This window comes from Saimiri boliviensis, chromosome 2 (genome assembly GCF_048565385.1).
Source record: "Saimiri boliviensis isolate mSaiBol1 chromosome 2, mSaiBol1.pri, whole genome shotgun sequence".
NCBI lineage: Eukaryota > Metazoa > Chordata > Mammalia > Primates > Cebidae > Saimiri > Saimiri boliviensis.
The window spans coordinates 189,618,778-189,639,953 of record NC_133450.1 but is presented as its reverse complement, the minus strand read 5'-3'; the positions used below and the strand labels follow the sequence as shown (position 1 = coordinate 189,639,953).

The window sequence follows — 21,176 nt, the reverse complement described above, 5'->3', positions numbered from 1 at the left end:
TTTACCCAGTCCGCTTCCAAAGAGAATTTCAGGTGGTGTTACTTGAATGCAAGTAACACCAAAAGCAATGCAAGACTGCTATACACAGAATAAAAGAAAATGGCCAAATAAAAAGGGAAAGGTGATAGCTTTGCTGTCATGAGTACCACAATGAAAGGATCTGGTTCAAGCCCTCAAGGAGGGAATTCTTCCTTGGCATATTATTGAGAATATGGATTTCTAGTTAAATTGTGGCTCTGCCCCTTAAGTCCTATGGACTAATGTTACTACCTTTCTCCAAGGCATGATGAGGATTAGCTAAGGTCACATATGTGAAGTGCTTAGCAATGTGCCTGGTACATAGCAAGTGCTTGATAAATGTTTTAATTAGTTAATTTTTTTAAGACTACTGCAGTCCAGTTTGAGAAGCTCTATGGTAGAGGTAAACCATGGATGGCATAGGAAAGGGAGTACCTGACCCAGTCTCTAGAAACCAGAGAAGGTTTCTTGGAGGAAGAGTACCTGGACTGAGCTGCACAAGAAGAATAAGGGTTGGCAGGGTGAAGCCATGCAGCAAAGGAGGTGTGTGTGAAGGCCCAGAAATAAGGGAAGACGCACCATTTCAAGCAAGGCCTTGATCCTTGCTCCTCCGCAGAGGGCTGTCACATGGCTCTGCCCTCTGGAACGTCCCAGATGCTCATTTGGCAGATGCTCAAATGTCCTACATAAAATGGTAAAGGCTGGCAGGAGGAGCCTGGTTGCTTGAAGCTCCAAAAAGAAAAGTGTCACCAACTGATTTTCTTCTTTATGTGTCATACATTTCAGCTGGAAATCAGTTAACTCATGTAGAACAGTAGAGACTGAGGTCAGTAGTATTTTGTTTAGAAATGGGCACACCTCTTCTTTTGCCTGGCTTTTAGGGGACTGGTCTAGTTAGGAGCTGAGCCCATTTGAATCATAGTGATGATATGATCATCCTAGCGTCCCGCAGGCTTCAGATCCCTCCAGTTACCTTGTGCTAGTTTTCTCCACTTCAGGTCATCCTTTGCACCCACTCCTCAGAGAGATGATCTCTCTCTGCTCTCGCCCTCCCCAGCAGTAGGCTGCCGTTATTTGTCACCCTGCATGATGGCAGGGTTTCTCTCTTGTCCTGGGTCATCCTTCGTCTAGGTAGGTACTGTGTCTGTGGTCTTGAGAGTAGGACTTTTTCAGTGACCCTGCCTCCACCCCCAGTACTAGGGGAGCTCTGATGATATGGCCTTAAGATACTTTCCTCCCACCACCCCCAGAGATAGTTTTTTCCCTGTTCCCCCACGTGTAAGATTTGTTTTATAAGGAAAATTAGGGGGAGCCGGGCGCAGTGACTCATGCCCATAATCCCAACACTTTGGGAGGCTGAGGCGGGTGGATCACAAGGTCAGGAGTTCAAGACAAGCCCAACAAACATGATGAAACCCCATCTGTACTAAAAATACAAAAATTAGCCAGGCATGATGGCATGCCTGTAATCCCAGTTACTACTCAGGAGGCTGAGGCAGGAGAATTGCTTGAACCCAGGAGGTGGAGGTTGCGGTGAGCCAAGATCACACCACTGCACTCCAGCCTGGGTGAGAGAGTGAGACTTCAAAGAAAGAAGGAAAAAGAGAGAGAAGAAAGAGGGAGGGAGGGAGGGAGGGAGGGAGGCACGCACACATGCAGGCATGCACACACACACAAGGAGTTGATGCCTCTGTCACTTATGCCCCCCAGCCTGCATCAGGAGGCCACTGTCTCCAGTCTCTGATCTGCCCCTGGTCTTTCTCCATGAGCACCTAGTGAAGTCCACAGAGAAGTGAGCAGATGCAGCTACTCCCAGGGTTTCTGTACTCACAGTAGTTCACAGCTAGTCTTTAACAATGCATCAGAAATGTTAGCTGAGTTCTCCTTACTGGCATGCATGGCCCCAGGAGCCCTGCATTCTGCAGGCAAGTGCCCAGGCCTCATCTCCTTGGAGGCGCCTGTCTTTCTGTGGCATTCAGGCTAGCTGGTTGTCCTGCAGCCTCAGCTCTGATGGGTTCCAGAAAGGTTATGTTTGTATATATTATCTTCTTTCTACTTCCTTCATCCTAATCAGAAGCTGAAACCTTACAATTAATACTCCTGTTCTACTTCAGTCTTCACAGAATTTTATCCTAATGCAATATATTAGTAGTAGTACACAATTCATAATAATGTATTTTATTATTGATCTATAATGGTTTAAGACAGCATAGACAGATGTATTACAGATTTTTTATATACTGTCATCCTTTGGTATCCGTGGGGGCTTGGTTCCAGGATACCAAAATCCACAGATGCTCAAAAGCCTTATATAAAATGGTGTAGTATTTGCACATAACCTGCACATATCCTTCTATATTTCAGTCATCTCTAATTATAATACCTGATACAACGTAAATGCTGTGTAAATAGTTCTTACACTGGGTTTTTTAATTCAATTTTATTTTTGTAACAGGATCTCACTCTGTCACCCAGGCTGGAGTGCAGTGGTACAATCTTGGCTAACTGCAACCTCTGCCTCCCTGATTCAAGCAATTCTCCTGCCTCAGCCTCCTAAGTAGCTGGGACTACAGGAACCCACCACTATGCCCAGCTAATTTTTGTATTTTTAGTAGAAACAGGGTTTTGCCATGTTTTCCAGGCTGGTCTTGAACTCCTGACCTTAAATGATCTGCCTGCCTCAGTCTCCCAAAGTGCTGGGATTACAAGCATGAGTCACTGTGTCTGGCCTGTTTTTTTTAAGTAATGTTTATTATTGTTATGACTATTTTTTAATAATGTATATTCAGTCTACAGTTGGTTGAATCCCTGGATGCGGAACCCACAGATATGGGGAGGCAACTGTGCTTATTAAATATAAAAAGTAAAGGCTGCGCGCGGTGGCTCAAGCCTGTAATCCCAGCACTTTGGGAGGCCGAGGCGGGTGGATCACGAGGTCAAGAGATCGACACCATCCTGGTCAACATGATGAAACCCCGACTCTACTAAAAATACAAAAAATTAGCTGGGCATGGTGGCGTGTGTCTGTAATCCCAGCTACTCAGGAGGCTGAGGCAGGAGAATTGCCTGAACCCAGGAGGCAGAGGTTGCGGTGAGCCGAGATCGCGCCATTGCACTCCAACCTGGGTAACAAGAGCGAAACTCCGTCTCAAAAAATAAATAAATAAAAATAAAAATAAAATGTAACTGGAAATACATCCCTTTAGTAGCAGGTTGCTGTGTTATGGTACCTTGTTTGAAGGAGGTTTTCTTATACCATCATTTGTAATCATCCCTTAGTTTAGAGGCTCAGTAATTACCACCCCAGGATGATACACCGTGAAAGAGTCAGGATGTGCTAGAACAGGCCTTTGTTTTATAAAGCAGAAGGGAAGGTGGGAGAGGAGAACCTGTATGGTACCTTACTCTCCGTGCTGTCTCAGACAGGTGGATTTTAGTGAAGGTGCATTGGAAGTGGTGGATCTGGAACTTTATTTCATTAAAAGTAGCTGCCCCTGCCAGGTGCGGTACCTCACACCTGTAATCCCAGCACTTTGGGAGGCTGAGGCAGGTAGATCACAAAGGCAATTGAGACCAACCTGGCCAACATGGTGAAACCCTGACCCTATCTCTACTAAAAATACCAAAAAAAAAAAAAAAAAAAAATAGCTGGGTGTGGTGGTACGTGTCTATAGTCCCAGCTACTTGGGAGGCTGAGATGGGAATGGCTTGAACCCAGGAGGTGGAGGTTGCAGTGAGCAGAGATCACGCCACTTGGCAACAGAGCAAGACTCCATCTCACAAAAAAAAAAAAAAAAAGATAGCTGCACCCTTGACCCCTAGGGAAATCTTCATGCAACCTTAGTGCATATAGAATCTGAAGACCACTAAATCCCATGTTCCCCTAAGTATCCTTTCTGCCCCATCATCCAGATATGCTGCTTGCAAGTTCTGAGTATGGAGCACAGGGCCAAGCTTTGATCCAGGTTTTAGTTAGAGGACCAGCGTGGGCCAGGCATGGTGGTTCACGTATAATGCCAGCAGGGAGGATCGCTTGAGCCCAAGAGTTCCAGACCAGCCTGGGCAACTTAGTGAGACTCCATCTCTATAAAAAATACAAAAATGGCCGGGCGCGGTGTCTCAAGCCTGTAATCCCAGCACTTTGGGAGGCCGAGGCGAGTGGATCACGAGGTCAAGAGATCGAGACCATCCTGGTCAACATGGTGAAACCCCGTCTCTACTAAAAATACAAAAATTAGCCGGGCATGGTGGTGCACGCCTGTAGTCCCAGCTACTCGGGAGGCTGAGGCAGGAGAATTGCTTGAACCCAGGAGACAGAGGTTGCGGTGAGCCAAGATCGCGCCATTGCACTCCAGCCTGGATAACAAGAGTGAAACTCCGTCTCAAAAAAAAAAAAATACAAAAATGAAAAACAAAATTATTCCAGGCCACCTGCATAGTAAAAATAAAAATAAACAAAAATACAAATATTAGCCTGTTGTCCCAGCTACTCAGGAGGCTGAGGTGGGAGGATCACTTGAGCCTGGGAGGTGGAAGCTGCAGTGAGCTGCGATCACACCACTGCACTCCAGGCTGGGTGACAGAGCAAGACCCTGTCCCAAAAAAAAAAAAAAACAACAATGTGAGGCTGGTAAGGAGGCTGCAGGGCAAAGCCAGGTGGGGCCTGGAGATGGCTGTGTCCTGGGAGCACACCGTGGGTGCGTGGCTGTGCCAGCATTGAGGCATTTCTCTCACCTGCAGGGTAAACTGCATAGATCAGGTGGTGAGGAAAAGACTCAGGTGTTCCCCCAGGGGGTTCTGAAAATATCTTTGTGAGAGGAAAATAAATGGCTTTCTCTTTTCTGCTTAGATCGTCATGCTCAGGAACGACATTTACCGCTGCCGAGCGTCAGGCATCTTTCTTCGCTTGGAGGGTGGTGGCTTGATTGCTGGCAACAACATTTACCACAATGCAGAGGCCGGCGTAGACATCCGGAAAAAGTCCAACCCGCTCATACTGGTACTGTTCTTTGTGTTCCCTCCCTGTTCAGAGTGCCTCTTGGTTTTCAGAAAACTTTACTGAGGACATTTAAATACAGGTTGCCCTGTATTTATGTGCTTCCTGTTTGCAGGTGGCTCCTGCTCTGTCTTCTGTGTCTCTTTGTGACTCTGTTTGTCTTTCTCTGTATTAGCAGTAATTTTGGACAAGTCATTTTCTGGCCATCTCCCCATTAATAAAGAGGAGAACCAGAAAGACAGGGAAACCTCACAGGGCCCTCAGCCCTTCTGTGCTGTGGTTGGCTTTGAGTTTGATAAGCATAAAGAGAATGATGTCTGTCCTAAAGACACTTGGATTCAAAAACAAACAGAAGCAGTATCAGCGAACCCCAAGTTAGTTTATTCATTTGTGTAAAAGTACATTTAGGATATTTAGTTCTCAAGATTATTTTTTTCATAGATATTGTGAGGCCATATTGAGTCTGATTTTCTACCAGTGTGAAAACCACTTAAAATCCTAGAGTATGTGGCCACTGACATTAGAGACCAGATCTTTTTCTGCTCTGGCTTTTCCTGAGAGGCAGGTTTGGGGGTTGAGGTTTTTTGTTTTGTTTTTGCACAGATTTATGGGGTATGGGAGAAATTTTGTTACATGTATACTGAGAGACAGATTTTCCACAAGTTGGGAAACGTAACAGAATTTTTATGGGCTTGAAAAAATAGTAGCCACCATTAATGCATGATGGTTATTATATGCCAGATACTTTTCTAAGCACTTTGTAGATATTTACTTATCATTAATGCTTACAGAACCCTGTGAAGAATTATTATCTCTATTTTGTAGTAAAGACATAAAGCACAAAGAGGCAAAGGATCCTGCCCAAAGTCCTATACCTATTGACAGAGCTGGGATTTGAATCCAGGCAATCTGATTCAGGGTTGATGTCTAAACCCATTTATCTTGACTGCCCATGAAGATACAGAGAAAAGGCTGGGCACGGTGGCTTACGCCTGTAATCCCAGAACTTTGGGATGTCAAGGTAGGAGGATTACTTGAGTCCAGGAGTTTGAGACCAGCCTGGGCGACAGAGCAAGACGTTGTCTCTACAAAAAAAAAAAAAAAAATTTTTTTTTGAGACAGAATCTTGCTCTGTCACCCAGGCTGAATTGCAGTGGCACAATCTCAGCTCATTACAACCTCTGACCCCCAGATTCAAGTGATTTTCCTGCCTCAGCCTCCTGAGTAGCTGGGATTGCAGGCATGCGCCAACCAAGCCTGACTAATTTTTGTATTTTTAGTAGAGATAGGGTTTCCATGTTGGTCAGGCTGGTCTCGAACTCCTGAGCTCAGGCAATCCACCCACCTTGGCCTCCCAAAGCGCTGGGATTACAGGAGTGAGCCACCACACCAGGCCCTTCTACAAAAAAAAAAAAAAAAAAATTTAATTAACTAGGCATGGCAGCTCACACCTGTAGTGCCAGATACTTGGGAGGCTGAGGTGGGAGGATTGCTTGAGTCTAGGAGGTCGTGGCTGCAGTGAGCCATGATTGTGCCACTGCACTCGAGCCTAGGCAACAGAGCAAGACCCTGTCTCAAAAAAAAGAAAAAGAAAATACACACAGCTAGCCAGTATCTTCTGCCAATCCCTTCCCCTCACTGTGTTTCTGACATACAGCTGGTAGTTGATGCATGGCCTTGGATTAGGAAATTATTGCCACTCTGGCTAGAGAGATGAGAGGGGTCTGCCTTTCCAAGGACAGAGAGACAGCAGGTAGAAGGGGGAAGGGTGTGGTACATTTTAGTCCTGGTGTTGTGCAAGGGTATAGGGATGGAAACACCACTACATATTCCCTTCGGAGCTTTTCAGCCCTGTGCAGGACTTCTCTTAGGCAGTGATTGCCCTGATGAGCCTACTGAATCCTTCTGGAGAAATCTGGAAGGAACAAGAATAAGGAGAATTTGCGCACAAAACACTTGAAAGCCAACTAGGATTTTATTTCTGTGAAATCGTTTTGGAAGAGATGCAGCTAACTTCCCAACTTACAGAGTATAGAATTGGTTTTCAGCTATAAATTAACAATTAGAGTGAGATAATTTTATTATTATTCTAATCTAAAAACATTAAGTCACTGTGCAAAAGCAACTAACTGGAATGGGAAAGATAAAAACTAGGTTCCAGGTCTGGCTCTTCCACAGACATACTATATAATCCTGGGCCTGTTTCCCCATTCCCGCAAAGAGATATTAGAAATGAATATCTTGCCAGGTGTGGTGGCTTCCATCTGCAATCCCAACACTTCAGGAGGCCAAAATGGGAGGATCACTGGAAGCCAGGAGTTTAAGACCAGCCTAGGCAATGAAGCAAAAGCATGTCTCTACCAAAAAAAAGAATATCGCTAGGCATCCTAGCGATGCCTAAAACCTTGTGCCCCATGGGACAACTTGGCCCCCCGGTATCTGCATCCTTGCACTGGCCTTCCCTGAATGAGAAAGGACTAGAAGTCAAATGACTCTGACCCCTCTCTGGATATGGTCCCTTTAGGATGGCACTTGGCCAACATTTGTTTGCACTGGGATGTTGCCCTTCCTTAAGAGGTGGCCTCCTTGGACCCTGGAAGGTATGGCCTGGCCAAATGATTGTGTGTTTGGGGGACTCGTTAGAGGCTCCAAAACTTTCAGTAGCCTGCCTTGCAGGTGAAGAGTGAGAGCCCTCCTAAGACGCTGGGCAGTGAAGACTCCAAACTTCATAGTCTCCCTTATAGGTTTTCCTGTGTGTACTGGTGCAGGAAGGGCAGGGCACCAGCATGGCCTGTTCCCTTTGTCATGGGCTAGGGATCTTACAGTGACATCATTTTCTTCACTGTGTTCATCCTGCCTTGGCTGTGTAGGTGGCAGTTGAGCACTCTGCTTCTTGCTGGCATGTCTGATCGAGCTTCTGTGGTGTCTCATTTTCACTTGCAGTGTAACCAGATCCACCATGGCCTTCGCTCTGGCATTGTCGTCCTTGGCAATGGGAAAGGCATCATCCGGAACAATCAAATCTTTTCCAATAAGGAGGCTGGCATTTACATCCTGTACCATGGAAATCCTGTTGTAAGGTGTGTGCTGCTGTTTCCCTCCTTCATCTTTGTTAACCTCCTCCCTGTCTTCCCTCCATTTGAAAACACTGTTTATGGAAACAACTGTACAGACGCAAGCAGAGAAGAGACTTCACTATCATCCCACCTCAGTAACACAGCTGCTTTTGTGTTTATGTGCCCTTCCAGTTAACTCTGTGTAGGCTTGCTGTTCTGCAGTCACTACTGAGCTCGTCTAACACGGGCAGACTCTGCTCCCTGGGTGCTTACTCTATCCTGGAGAAATGGACACAGAAGTACTCCAAGGCAGGGATGGAACAGAAAGTTCAACTCACCTAACAATTTCAGTTAGTTGATAGTGGTGACTGCGGATGCTGTGTGAACATCCTGGTGCTGTACCTGGCCTCAGCATGAAAGCATGCTGTGGTCAGGGACTGATAGAAGTGATAGGTGGGAAGCAGCAGTGGCAGTCCTGGGACCCTGTCTGCCATCCCAGCTCTAGTATGAGCAGACTGTGATAATGCTGTCAAAGTGGTACCACAAGGACAGACTCATTCTGACTAGGAGGAGGTCTGACTAGGAAGGCCTCATTTAGGAGGTACCATCAGAGTTGGATGTTGGAATATGGGTAAGACTTGGACTCATGGAGATGGAGGTAGGGAGGGGTTGGTGGACGATCCAAGTAAAGGGAACAGCATGAGCAAAGGCAGAAGAGCACTGCAGATTGAGCAAACCATCCACTGTGGCTTCAGAAAAAATCTGACATGGTATGACAATGGTATAGAATATTTTTAATTGGGATGGTCCCAGAATATCTTGAGCCCTTTGGTCACTGCAGCATGACCCTTAATGTCCTTGTGGCAGACCATCTGTGCCACACAGCAGAGTGGAAAGGAATGATGGAAAGAACGGATTGGGCCAGGTGAGGAAGGCCTTATGTAGACCAAGCTGAGGCGGGGAAGCCTATTCTTTCTACACAGCAGGGGCTCATTAAAGGCTCTGAGCAGAAGACTCACACGGTTATGTCCATGCTTTAGGAGAATAGCTGGTCTTTTTTTTTTTTTTTTTTTTTTTTTTTGAGACAGAGTTTTGCTCTTGTTACCCAGGCTGGAGTGCAATGGCGCGATCTCGGCTCACTGCAACCTCCATATCCTGGGTTCAGTCAATTCTCCTGCCTCAGCCTCCCGAGTAGCTGGGACTACAGGCGTGCACCACCATGCCCAGCTAATTTTTGTGTTTTTAGTAGAGACGGGGTTTCACCATGCTGACCAGGATGGTCTCGATCTTTTGACCTCATGATCCACCCACCTCGGCCTCCCAAAGTGCTGGGATTACAGGTGTGAGCCACCACGCCCGGCCAGAATAGCTGGTCTTAATGGGCACAAATATATTCAGAGCATTTTTCACCCCCTGTATTATTCCATAGGTACTTTTTTCCATGTTATTGCATGGCCTTTATATTCATCACTTTGGAAAGTTTCACCACATTCCGGTATTTTGATACTCCATAATTTTTGAACCAGACCTAATTGCTGTTTCAAAAATTATGGAATATAATCCTGTTTTTCACTGTTACAGCTTACTAAAAACAATTAGTGGTACAGAGCTCTTTCTCTTCTGCATTATTGCCTTACCAGAAGAGTGTGTATTTGTATGTAGGTGTGCTGTTCATTTAACATACATTCCAGCTACTCTGTATAAGAGGGCAGTCATATACAACCTGTGCAGGAACAGCCCCCGCTCCGTGGAGTTTACAGTCTCATGCCCAAGACTCATATTCACACAGCCATAATGGAAGACTCACCAAAATGCGTGCTTTAATAGGGCTTCATGCAGACTGCCCAGAGGAGCTCAGCCGTGATCTCAGCTGAGCATGTCAGGGAGCTAACATTCAAGTTGTGCTTGAAAGATAAATAGGATTCTATTGGCAGGGAAAAGACTTTCTGGGTCAGAGGCAGGAAATTCAGGGTATGTCTGAGAAAATGGTGAGAAATGTGGTGTGTCCAGGCATGAGATGCCAGAGGGATAGTGCAAAGGCAGGTTGCTGCTGGATGCCAGAGGACCTTGAATGCCAAGCGTGATAGGCAGAATAATGGCTCCAAGGATATCCATGTCCTAGGCCCTGAAACCTGTGCATATGTTGCCTTACAAGGCAGGAGGAACTTTGCAGATGTGAGTAAGTGAAGGACCTTGGAGAAAGATGAGGGGAGATTTTTTGGATTATACGGGTAGGCCCAGTGTAACCACAAGACCCTTATGAGAAGGAAGCAGGAGAATCAGATTAAGGGAGCAGGGGCCAGGCACGGTGGCTCACGCCTGTAATCTCAACACTTTGGAAGGCTGAGGCGGGCGGATCATTTGAGGTCAGGAATTCGAGACCAGCCTGGCCAACATGGGGAAACCCTGTCTCTACTAAAAATACAAAAATTAGCTGGATGTGGTGGTGGACATCTGTAATACCAGCTACTCAGGAGGATGGCTTGAACCTGGGAGGCGGAGGTTGCAGTGAGCCGGGATTGCACCATTGCACTCTAGCCTGGGCAACAAGAGCGAAACGCCGTCTCAAATAAATAAATAATAATAAAATAAAATTAATAAGAGAGCAGGAGATTCGTGAGGACAGAAGCAGAGGTCAGAGTGATTGAGGCCACAGCCCGAGAAGTACAGGCGGCCTCTAGGAGCCAGAAAGGCTAAGGAACAGATTCTCCCCTGGAGCCTCCAGATAAAAAGCAGGTCTGCTGACACTTTGATTTTAGCCCTGTGAAACCCATTTTGAACTTCTGACATCCCGAACTGAAAGATAGAAATTCATACTGTTTTAAGCCACCAAGTTTGTGGTAATTTGTTATGGTAACAATAGGAAATGAATACACCAAGCTAAAAAGTCTGGGCTTTACTTTGGGGATGCTGGGGAACCATTAAAGAGTTTTGAGTGAGGAATATCATAATTATATCAGTGTTGGGTTTTTAAAACATAGTTATCTTGAAAGTATAGGTTGTGCTTTTTTTTCTTTGAGACAGAGTCTCACTCTCTTGTCCAGGCTGGAGTGCAGTGGCATGATCTCGGCTCACTGCAAGCTCCGCCTCCCGGGATCAAACGATTCTTCTGTCTCAGTGTCCCAAGTAGCTGGGACTACAGGCGTGTGCCACCACGCTGGCTAATTTTTTTATTTTTAGTAGAGATGGGGTTTCACCATATTGGCCAGGCTAGTCTCGAACTCCTGACCCCAAATGATCTGCCTGCCTCGGCCTCCCAAAGGTGTGAGCCACCACACCCAGCCTAGGTTGTGTTTTCCTTCATTTCTTTGCAATGAGAGGTAAGAATCTGGAGCAGGATACAACTTTGGAGATCCCTGAAATGGCCTGGATGAGGCAAACCATAGCATATATTTTTGCAACAGAAAGTTACATAACCAATTATGTTTCTCTTTTTTCCTTGGATGCAAAGAAGCACAGGATTCAAAGTGCTCCTCTGCAGTTAATATCCCATCTGGGCTCTTGGTACACTGATCTGTCCCCTTCTTCTAAATGTTTCCTCATCCCTCCTGTCTCTTTATTCTGCCTGTCCCATATACGTACGTACGTATACGTACACACACACACACACACACACACACAGACACAGGCACACGCACGCACACACACATGCACACACGTTTCTCCAGGTGGCCACAGATTCTTTTTGGAGGTGAGATTTGTATTAAAAATATACCAGGTGTCAGTTACACTGCTAGTCCCAGCTACTTGGGAGGCTGAGGTGGGAGGATCACTTGAGTGCAAGAGTTCAAGGATAGCCTGAGCAACATAGCAAGAACCCATCTCAAAAAAAAAAGTGGTAAACATTTTCTGGTTGCAACATTTGAGGATTGGATAAAATACATATAAGGCCAGCTGCGGTGGCTCACGCCGGTAATCCCAGCATTTTAGGAGGCTGAAGTGGGCAGATCACTTGAGGCCAGGAGTTTGAGACCTGCTTGGTCAATATAGCAAAACCCCGTCACTACTAAAAATACAAAAAATTAGCTGGATGTGGTGCACACATGTAATCCAGGCTAAGGCATGAACATTGCTTGAACCCAGGAGGTGGAGGTTGCAGTGAGCTGAGATTGTGCCACTGCACTCTAACATGGGCAACAGAGCAAGACCTCAACAAAAAAGTCATAGATGTAGATGACAGTCAAGTGAGGCTACAGTGAATTGGATATCACTGTGCTCATCTAGCATAGTTGGGGGTTTAGTTTTTCATCAAGCTGTCCCAGTGACAGCTAAACACTTTAGGAAATGCTTTTATGCCCCTGTGGACTTGAGCCACAGGGAGGCCCACAAAAGAAGGCAGGCTCCTGGAAGCATGACACTGGTCCCCTGGGCTCACCTCTTTTATTTTGTTCTCCTTCCACTTTAGCGGGAACCACATCTTCAAGGGCCGTGCTGCCGGCATAGCAGTGAATGAGAATGGCAAAGGCCTCATCACAGGTATGAATGGGAACTGCCTGGCACCTGGCAGCCAGGCCAAGGTCCCCTGCCATTACCCCCCAGCTTCAGGACATCACACTGCGCCTTTACCCCTACAGACTGTGGCCTCCTTCTCTCACTAATGGGCCAGAGCTCAGGGAAACCAGCTACATGGTGGCCGTGCTTCTCACAGGAAGCTTCAGAACAGAGCGGGTGTCTGCTCCTTCCAGGCCCAGAGCAGATAGGTTCTCACCAGATGGCTCACAGAACACTTTCAGAAGCACTGATGCCCAACCACCTGTCCGAATCCCTCCTCTTGGTCTTTGTATGGACCTCTGCCTGCTCTGGAAACCTCCACCCAGCTAACCCCTGCTTATCCTTTGGGTCTTAGCTTAACTGTCACTTCTTCAGGGAAGCCTTCCTTCCCCATTGTACATAGATACACTTACCATACCCAGGACACCTCCTCTCTAGGGCCTTTGACTTAATTGCTGAGTGGTGTGCGGTGTCAGTCTCCTCTGTTATAAAGTGGTAAATTCCACAAGGTGAGAGTCAAGTCTGTCTGGTACATCTGTGTAGCCTTAGCGCAGAGCAGAGCCAGGCCTGGGATATGAAAGAGATTCCACAAATACTGGTCCAGCGAATCCCCCTGACTGAACTCTGATCAGACATGTTCCAGGAGCTGCAGGCTGTAGGCCAAGTTCCAGGAGCTGCAGGGACAGCAGTGAACAAGGCTCTCAGCCACTGACATTTTAGGAGAGGAAGCAAATAAATAAAAGCCTACATATATGAGCAAAAAGCATCCTATCTGAGAATGACAAGTGCTCTGTGGATAATTAAGGCAACAGATGGACTGGGTGGGCATTTAGGATTGTTGGTCAGGGCAGCCTTCTGAGAAGGTAACGAGGAAGCCAAGACCCCGAGTTGCTGGGAGGAGCTGGGAATGAACCTCCCGTGTAGGGCCACCTTTGGGAACAGACTTGGCATGGCTGAGTGGAGATTGCTTGTGGGACTGGAGCATGGTTGCGCAAGGGGCCTGCAGTGGGGTCTTGGAAGCAGGAAGAGGCCAGTCACACAGAATCTTCTGATCCATTGCACCTCAGTCCCAGGAGACTGCCTCTTCCCTGCCACAGTGTTGGGGCAGCAGTGTCATGGACCACCCGTCTGACCCATGACTCTTTCACTTAACCCTTGAGAGATGGTGGTGCCCAGGAGGAGGAGGGGATGGGTCTGATCAGAGTTCAGAGCTGAGGCTGAGAAGGACAGGTGAGGCTAGTACCTTCTCATGGGCTTTTGAGTAAATGGCTACATTCTGCCTCTGAGGACTCTAAAGCCAGTTTATTCTCTTTTTTTTTTTTATTTTGAGACGGAGTTTCACTCTTGTTGCCCAGGCTGGAGTGCAATGTCACAATCTCAGCTCACCGTAACCTCTGCCTCCCAGGTTCAAGCGATTCTCCTGCCTCAGCCTCCCGAGTAGCTGGGACTACAAGCATGTGCCACCACACCTGGCTAATTTTGTATTTTTAGTAGAGACGGGGTTTCTCCCTGTTGGTGAGGCTGGTCTCAAACTCCTGACCTCAGGTAATCTGCCTGCTTTAGCCTTCTGTTGTGCTGGGATTACAGGCATGAGCCACTGTGCCTGACCTATACTTTGTTTAGAGTCCTTGTTTTTGTTTGTTTGGTTTTTTGGACACCAGTGTTACTCACCAAAGCTACTTTATTCTCTTTTTTGAGCCAAGTTCTCAGTCTGTTGTCTAGGCTGGAGTGCAGTAGCACAATCATAGCTCACTGCAGCCCTGACCTTCAGTGTTCAAGTTATCCTCCCACCTCAGCCTCCCACCCAGCTAATTTTTTTGTATTTTTTGTAGAGACAGGGTTTCACCATTTTGCCCAGGATGGTCTGGAACTCCTGAGCTCAAGCAATCTACCCACCATGGCCTCCCAAAGTGCTGGGATTACAGGCATGAGCCACTGCACTCAGCCAAAGCTAGTTCATTTTTAATCATCAGTCTTCAACGCCATTGAGTATAGTAGGTGCCAGGGAGATAGGAGTGCACAAGATAGACACAAGCCTTGCCCTTGGAGAAAGGAGTTCGCAGATGAATCCCTGAAATATCAGATAGCAGACAAGATTTAGAGTGCTAATTGCTAGCAGTGTAAGGCCAGGGCCTCCTGGTCTGGAGTGGCCTTGATCAAAGCTGTCCAAGTCCTCTATTTGCCAGCACTGGAGCTGGCCCTTGGGTACTGACCACCTTTTCTGCCTCTCTCCTTAGAAAATGTTATCCGTGAGAATCAGTGGGGAGGCGTGGACATCCGCCGTGGAGGGATCCCTGTTCTCAGGAGTAACCTCATCTGCTTTGGCTATTCAGATGGTGTGGTCGTGGGAGACGAAGGCAAAGGCCTCATCGAAGGAAATACCATCTATGGTGAGGACCATGTTGCCAGCTCAGCCAGGGAGGCAGGAAGCTCAGGTTCCATCTCTAGCTTGTGGGCCCTGAGAAGGTCACTGCCTTTCCCCGTGCCTCAAAGACCTCATCTGAACAGGCACTGTTAGGTCACAGTCACCCAGGCCCTCTCAGAATGAAGAGCCTCTTATAATAAATCACTTTGTAGTCCAGATTGACCCCATGAGGTTAGCAAAGCAGAAAGCTTTATCCCCATTTAAAATAGCAAAAGACAGGAGTTGTATCATGTCTAAGGACAGGACTGTTTAACCCCTGGCACATATGCATCTAACTCCTCTCATCCTTTCTTTTGATCCAGAGAGCTGAAAATATAATGGGAAAACAAGATAATCACAGGAAGAAAACTATTCTCACTCACTCTGTGACTTTGGGCAGAGCCTTAATCTGTCTGGACTCTCTCTCTAATAATACAGTGATAATAATAAAGATGACTCGGGCCCACCTCTCTGCTCGGCCCTTTCTACGCATGATCAAATTTAATCCTCATGACTGCCTTCTGAAGGAGGTGCAGTTATTAAACCCATTTGAAAGATGAGAAAACTGAGGGACAGAGAGAGGTTTGGTAACTTGCTCAAGGTCACACAGCTGGGAAGTGGCAGGGCTGGGATTTAAACCAAGGCTGCCTCCTATGTAGGGAGGGATTGGTGCCCCCTTGGCACTATCACTGTGAGTTCGTGTGCTTCTAATGTGGACATGTGGCCCTGACAATCCTTAGGGCACTTTTACACTGTGTGGAATGGGCCAAGCTTCTGAGGTTCACCTGATCCTGCCGACCTCTCTTGTATGAAGGAGAAGTCTACAGCTAGATCCATAAAGTGATTTGTTTGAGGTCATTAGCAAATCAGGGACTCTCTCCTAGGCCAGTGGTCGTTAGCAAATCAGGGACTCTCTCCTGGGCTAGTGGCTTTTGCTTCCCCTCTCAGGGAGATTCAGGTGCCACTTCACCTGAGTTCAGTGTTGGTGACCAGCTCCTCTCACTGTCTAGCTAACAAGGGCTGTGGTGTGTGGATGATGTCGTCCAGCCTCCCCCACGTCACCAGCAACCACGTCAGCTACAATGGCTTGTATGGAGTGGCAGTGTTTAGCCAGAAGGATGGCTCTAGCGAGTTACCTCGAGGCCATAGGGCTCAAGAGAACTTCAGTGAGGATGGGGACGCCATCCTCTGGGAGACAGAGCTAGAGAAGGAGGAGGACCCACTGCGCCGGCCCATCACCATAGCTCTTGTTGAGTCTAACAGTATTAATCACAATGGAGGTGAGTGTACCCCTCAGCCCCTGCTCAAGAACCTTCCATGGCTCCTCACTGTCTTAAGGGCCTTCTGCAGACTGATCCCAACTTGCCCTCAGGCCTCATCAGCCACTTCTTCCTGCCTGATATCCAAGCCCCCTTCATTTACTTACTAAACTTGAATCCATTATTTCCTGCCTCCTAACCTGCTGACTTCACTCACACATTTCTCTCGCCTGAAATTCCCTTTTTCCCATCCACATGTCTCAAACCAACTTCAAAACTTGCTGCGAATGTACCACTTCATTATTTCCTCCTTTGAACTGGACCCTCCCCATCCCCAGTGGCACTTTTATGGCTGTTTGATCAACACCGATAAGCCATGAACTTGAGACAGAACTGAAGCCCACCTATCTCAGTGGCCCTGTCCCTGCAGTACCAAATCCCGCTTCTGGCACAAACACTTTTAATCAATTCTAGGATACATTTTTTACAATTTAACATCTCTCATGAGATGCATATCATGGTTTAATTGACAGTGATTTTTCTTTGTTAGAGAGGCAGAAAATGAAAGTGTTTTCAATCTATATTATCTTAAACCTGATGAAAAATGGAGGCCGGGTGCCAGGGATCACCCCTGTAATCCCAGGACTTTGAGAGTCCAAGGGCAGGGGTTGGGGAGTGGGAGCGGCAGGTATTGCTTGAGGCCAGGTGTTCAAGACCAGCCTGGACAACATAACAAGACCCGGTCTCTGCAAAAAAATAAGTAAATAAATAAAAAAAATAAAAAATTATCTGGATTTGGTGGTCCCAGCTACTCAGGAGGCGGGAAGATTGCTTGAGCCCAAGAGTTCAAGGCTGCAGTGAGGTACGACCACTGCATTCCAGTCTGGTGACAGGACCGAGACCCTGTCTTAAAAGGAAAAAAAGATGGTAGATGTTTGATATTTCTTGAATTGAAAAAAAAAAAATTACTATGTAGTTTATCTAAAGCCAGGGCTCCCAAAGCTGGCTGATTATCAAAATCACTGTGGGATGGGGGTTAGAGGGTAGGGTGGAGGGGTGAGTGGGGAATGGAGGAAGGCTTATTAAAAACAGATTCCAGCCAGGCATGGTGGCTCACACCTGTAACCCCAGCACTTTGGGAGGCCAAGGTGGGCAGATCACCTGAGGTCGGGAGTTTGAGACCAGCCTGACCAACATGGAGAAACCCCATCTCTCTTAAAAAAAATGTTTTTTTTTTAATTAAAAAAAAAAAAAAAAGATTCCTGGGCCAGGTGCAGTGGCTCACACCTATAATCCTAACAATTTGAGAGGCCAAGGCAGGAGGATCATTTGAGTTCAGGAGTTCAAGACCAGCCTAGGTAACATAGAGACACCCTCCCACCTCTCTACTGAGAAAAAAAAAATTTTTTTTCAAATTAGCTGGGCATGGTAGTGAGTGCCTGTAGTTTCAGCTACTGAAGAGGCTGAAGTAGGAGGATGCTTGAGCAGAGTTTGAGGTTGCAGTGAGCTCTGATGGTGTCACTGCACTGTAGTCCAGGTGATAGAGCAAGACCCTGTCTCTGAAACAAAATAAAATAAGATTCCTGGACTGGTAAGTGCTTGCCTCTGGTAGTGGTAGAGGGCAGGGCGATGGATAACGCCCAGCCCAAACCCACTTACTTGGAAAATGAGTTCTGTCCCCTCCCAAGTCAGGGTTTCCTCCATGTGGCCATGCTGTCTGTCCAGTACGACAGGCAAAGACACCTAAATTCACAAATAGATATTTTTGTTTTTGTCGCCAAGCCAGGAGAAGCAACAAGCTGGTGCCACCAAGATACTGGAGCTTGCAGGCTCATGGCTGCAGATACTGCTGCAAGGTCCCAGCCACTGTCCTCCACACGACCTCCCCCAGCACTGCCCCAGCCCCAGCCCCCGTTGCTCTTGTGGTGGGCAGAGGGACCTACCGCAGAACCCTCCCCTCCTCACCCCCAGGTCTGGCTGCCCTGATTTCTTTTCCTGACAAGCCATGGGGCTGTAATCCTGCTGATTTGGGACTTTTTTCCTTAGGCACCTGGTGTCTCTAAGTATACACAACCCCAGGCATCGATTTTCCTTTCCCAAATTTCTAACACATGTTACTTCGCTTCATAAGTTTTTCTACTCCAAAATCACCCAATTTTCATTAAGAAGATAATTTCCCAAATAGGGAGGCAGATTCCAGCTCAGTGTAGGAAGGAGAGCAAAGCAAAACCTTCTAACCTTGCTCATTCCCCCTCTGGACGGGTAGATCTGCCTGTCCAGAGGGGTAGTGAGCAACCTTGAATCAGTAGTGAGCCAGGTCAGTGGAGCCAGGTACATGTGGCAGAGGACGGCAGAGATGTAGGAGGCATTCAGGCACACTGGGAGCTCAGGCCAGAGGAGAGTCTTCTCACAGCATGTCTCCCTGGCTACCCTGAGTAAGGACTTCGTTCAGAAGAAACAGTGTTTTTTTGATGCATGTGGATTTCCTCCTGCTGTTTCATCAGCTTGGAAGATGCAAACTCAAGGGTTGGTTCTGAGTGTTGCTACCTCTTCTCCACTCCATTCTCTTGGAGTGCACAATTCAGGGAAGGCTCTTCCTGACTGGTGGTGTCAGGGCTGACCCTGGGACCCCTTGTGCTTTCCAACCCCTCCACCCATAGCCTCAGGACTCTATGTCCAGAGCAGCGAGGCACTGCATGTTATCACTAATGTGATCCACGCAAATGGGGACAGAGGCATCACTGTGGCCCAGAGCAGCCAACTCACCCGCGTGGCTAACAACAGCATCTCCTGCAACCAGCAAAGTGGGGTCAAGGTTGAAGCCCAGTGCAAAGTGGAGCTCCGGGGCAATGGTATCTATGACAACAGAGGCCAAGGCATTATCACCAAGGGTGACAGCACCATCGTCATTGAAAACGACATCATTGGCAACCGAGGCAGCGGGCTGCAGCTGCTCCCCAGGTCCGACACTAAAGTGAGTATTTGTGCATGTGTGTGATGTGTGGTACCCACACAGGGCACAGCCCTGTGATAGTCCTCATGCCCTCTGCTGAGAATAGAACCATAAGCACTCAGCACTGCAAGGGACAGTATCCCTCCTCCCAGGACTCAGCCTGGGAAATGTGGGTGGGATTTCCCACAGGAGAGGGCAGAGAAACTGGGTTCTGAAGGATGAGCAAGGGATCACCAGCAGGAAGCCAGGGGTGAGGGGTCACTTCCTTGTCATAGCGTTGGGAGCCTCCCAAGGTATAGTCATGGTCTCCATATCAAGGGCAGGGCTATTTCAGCTCTCTTTCCATAACAGAATAACCTTGTACAGTGTCTGGTGTACAGTAGATGCTTCATGAGGAGAGAGATCCTGCCTCGGGGGCCTTTGCACACACTCTTCCCTGTACACCCCACGTACCCTGCCCCTTTTACACTGCAGTCCTGCAGCTTAGGTGCGTCTTCAGGAAGAGTCCCTGACTCCTCACCTCCCACCCCAGGCTGTTTGAGGTACCCCTTGTCTGGTGCCTTTGCCCACCCCGTCCCACAGAGCACTCTCAACAGTTTGGTATCTCTTCCTTTACCCATCTGTCTCCCCACCGGACTGTGAGCTCTGAGCACCTTTCTGTGCAGAGCCCTGTTTCAATGTGGAGCCAAGCAGACCTGGTCCCTGCCTTTGTGGAATTATGATCCCAAAGGCTCTATCTTTATTTTTAGTTCAACAGTTTTGGGGGTACAGGTGGTTTTTGGTTATATGGGTACATTCTTCAGTGGTGATTTCTGAGATTTTGGTGCACCCATCACCCAAGCAGTGTACACTGGACTCAATATATAGTCTTTTATCCCTCACCCCCCTCCCACCCTTTCCCCCCAAGTCAGCAGAGTCCATTAGATCATTCCTATGCCTTTGCATCCTCATAGTGCAGCTCCCACTTCTAAGTAGTGAGCAAATAAGAACATAGGATACTAGGTTTTCCATTCCTGAGCTACTTCTTAGAATAATGGCCTCCAAGCCCATCCAACTTGCTGCAAAGGCCACTATTTCATTCTGTTTTATGGCTGAGGAGTATTCCATGGTGTATATATACCACATTTTTTTTTTTTTTTTTTTTTTTGAGATGGAGTTTCACTCTTGTTGCCTGGGCTGGAGTGCAATGACGTGATCTCGGCTCACTGCGACCTCCGCCCCGCGAGTTCAAGAGATTTTCCTGCCTCAGCCTCCCAAGTAGTTGAGATTACAGGCATGCGCCACCACACCTGGCTAATTTTGTATTTTTAGCAGAGACCGGTTTCACCATGTTGATCAAGCTGGTCCCAAACTCCTGACTTCATTTGATCCACCCGCTTTGGCCTCCCAAAGTGCTGGGATTATAGGCGTGAGCCATCGTGCCCAGCCTGTACCACATTTCTTTATCCACTCTTGGGCTGATGGGCACTTAGGTTGGTTGCATATTTTTGCAATTGTAGATTGTGCTGCTATAACCATGTGTGTGCGTATGACTTTTTCACATAATGACTTTTTTTCCTTTGGGTAGACAGCCAGTAGGGGGATTGCTAGGTCGCCTAAAGCCTCTTTACAGTTCTGCAGCTTCATGGGTTAGTGTCTTACGACAAGGAATAAAGAGTGCCTGGGCTTTGCCTCTGAGCACTGTGGGGTCAGAGGAAAGGAGAGAGGTGCACACTTTTGCCTCAGCTGAGTTGCCAGTGGCCCTGACTTCAGACACTCCCTCCCGTCTCTGCCAGGACTTTGCATATTGTTTCTTCTTCCTGGAACAGTTCTCCCTGTTCTGCATCTGATAAATGCCTACAACTTATCTATCACCTCTTCCAGGAAGCCTTCCCTGACTCCTGCAGGCTATTCTCAGTGCCCTTCTTTGAGCTCATGTGGCTCTTCATTGGCCTGCTTAGCACATTCCTGCCCCTCAGTTTTAGAACTGATAATTCACTTGCCCAGCTCTCTCAGTCTG

General features: G+C 47.4%; 1 protein-coding gene across 3 annotated transcripts in view; it reads left to right on the top strand.

The window, feature by feature from the left end:
• FBXO10 (F-box protein 10) overlaps nucleotides 1-21,176 on the top strand; it is a 60,997-nt gene that overhangs the window by 35,876 nt on the left and 3,945 nt on the right. The window contains exons 4-9 of one of the 3 annotated variants that reach the window (XM_039474790.2): nucleotides 4,868-5,017; nucleotides 7,958-8,094; nucleotides 12,476-12,546; nucleotides 14,799-14,951; nucleotides 15,976-16,245; nucleotides 18,885-19,198. In XM_039474790.2, coding sequence (XP_039330724.1) covers nucleotides 4,868-5,017; nucleotides 7,958-8,094; nucleotides 12,476-12,546; nucleotides 14,799-14,951; nucleotides 15,976-16,245; nucleotides 18,885-19,198 — 1,095 coding nt within the window. The remainder of the gene's footprint in view (nucleotides 1-4,867; nucleotides 5,018-7,957; nucleotides 8,095-12,475; nucleotides 12,547-14,798; nucleotides 14,952-15,975; nucleotides 16,246-18,884; nucleotides 19,199-21,176) is intronic. The other 2 variants (XM_039474788.2, XM_039474789.2) reach the window with 2 other exon arrangements.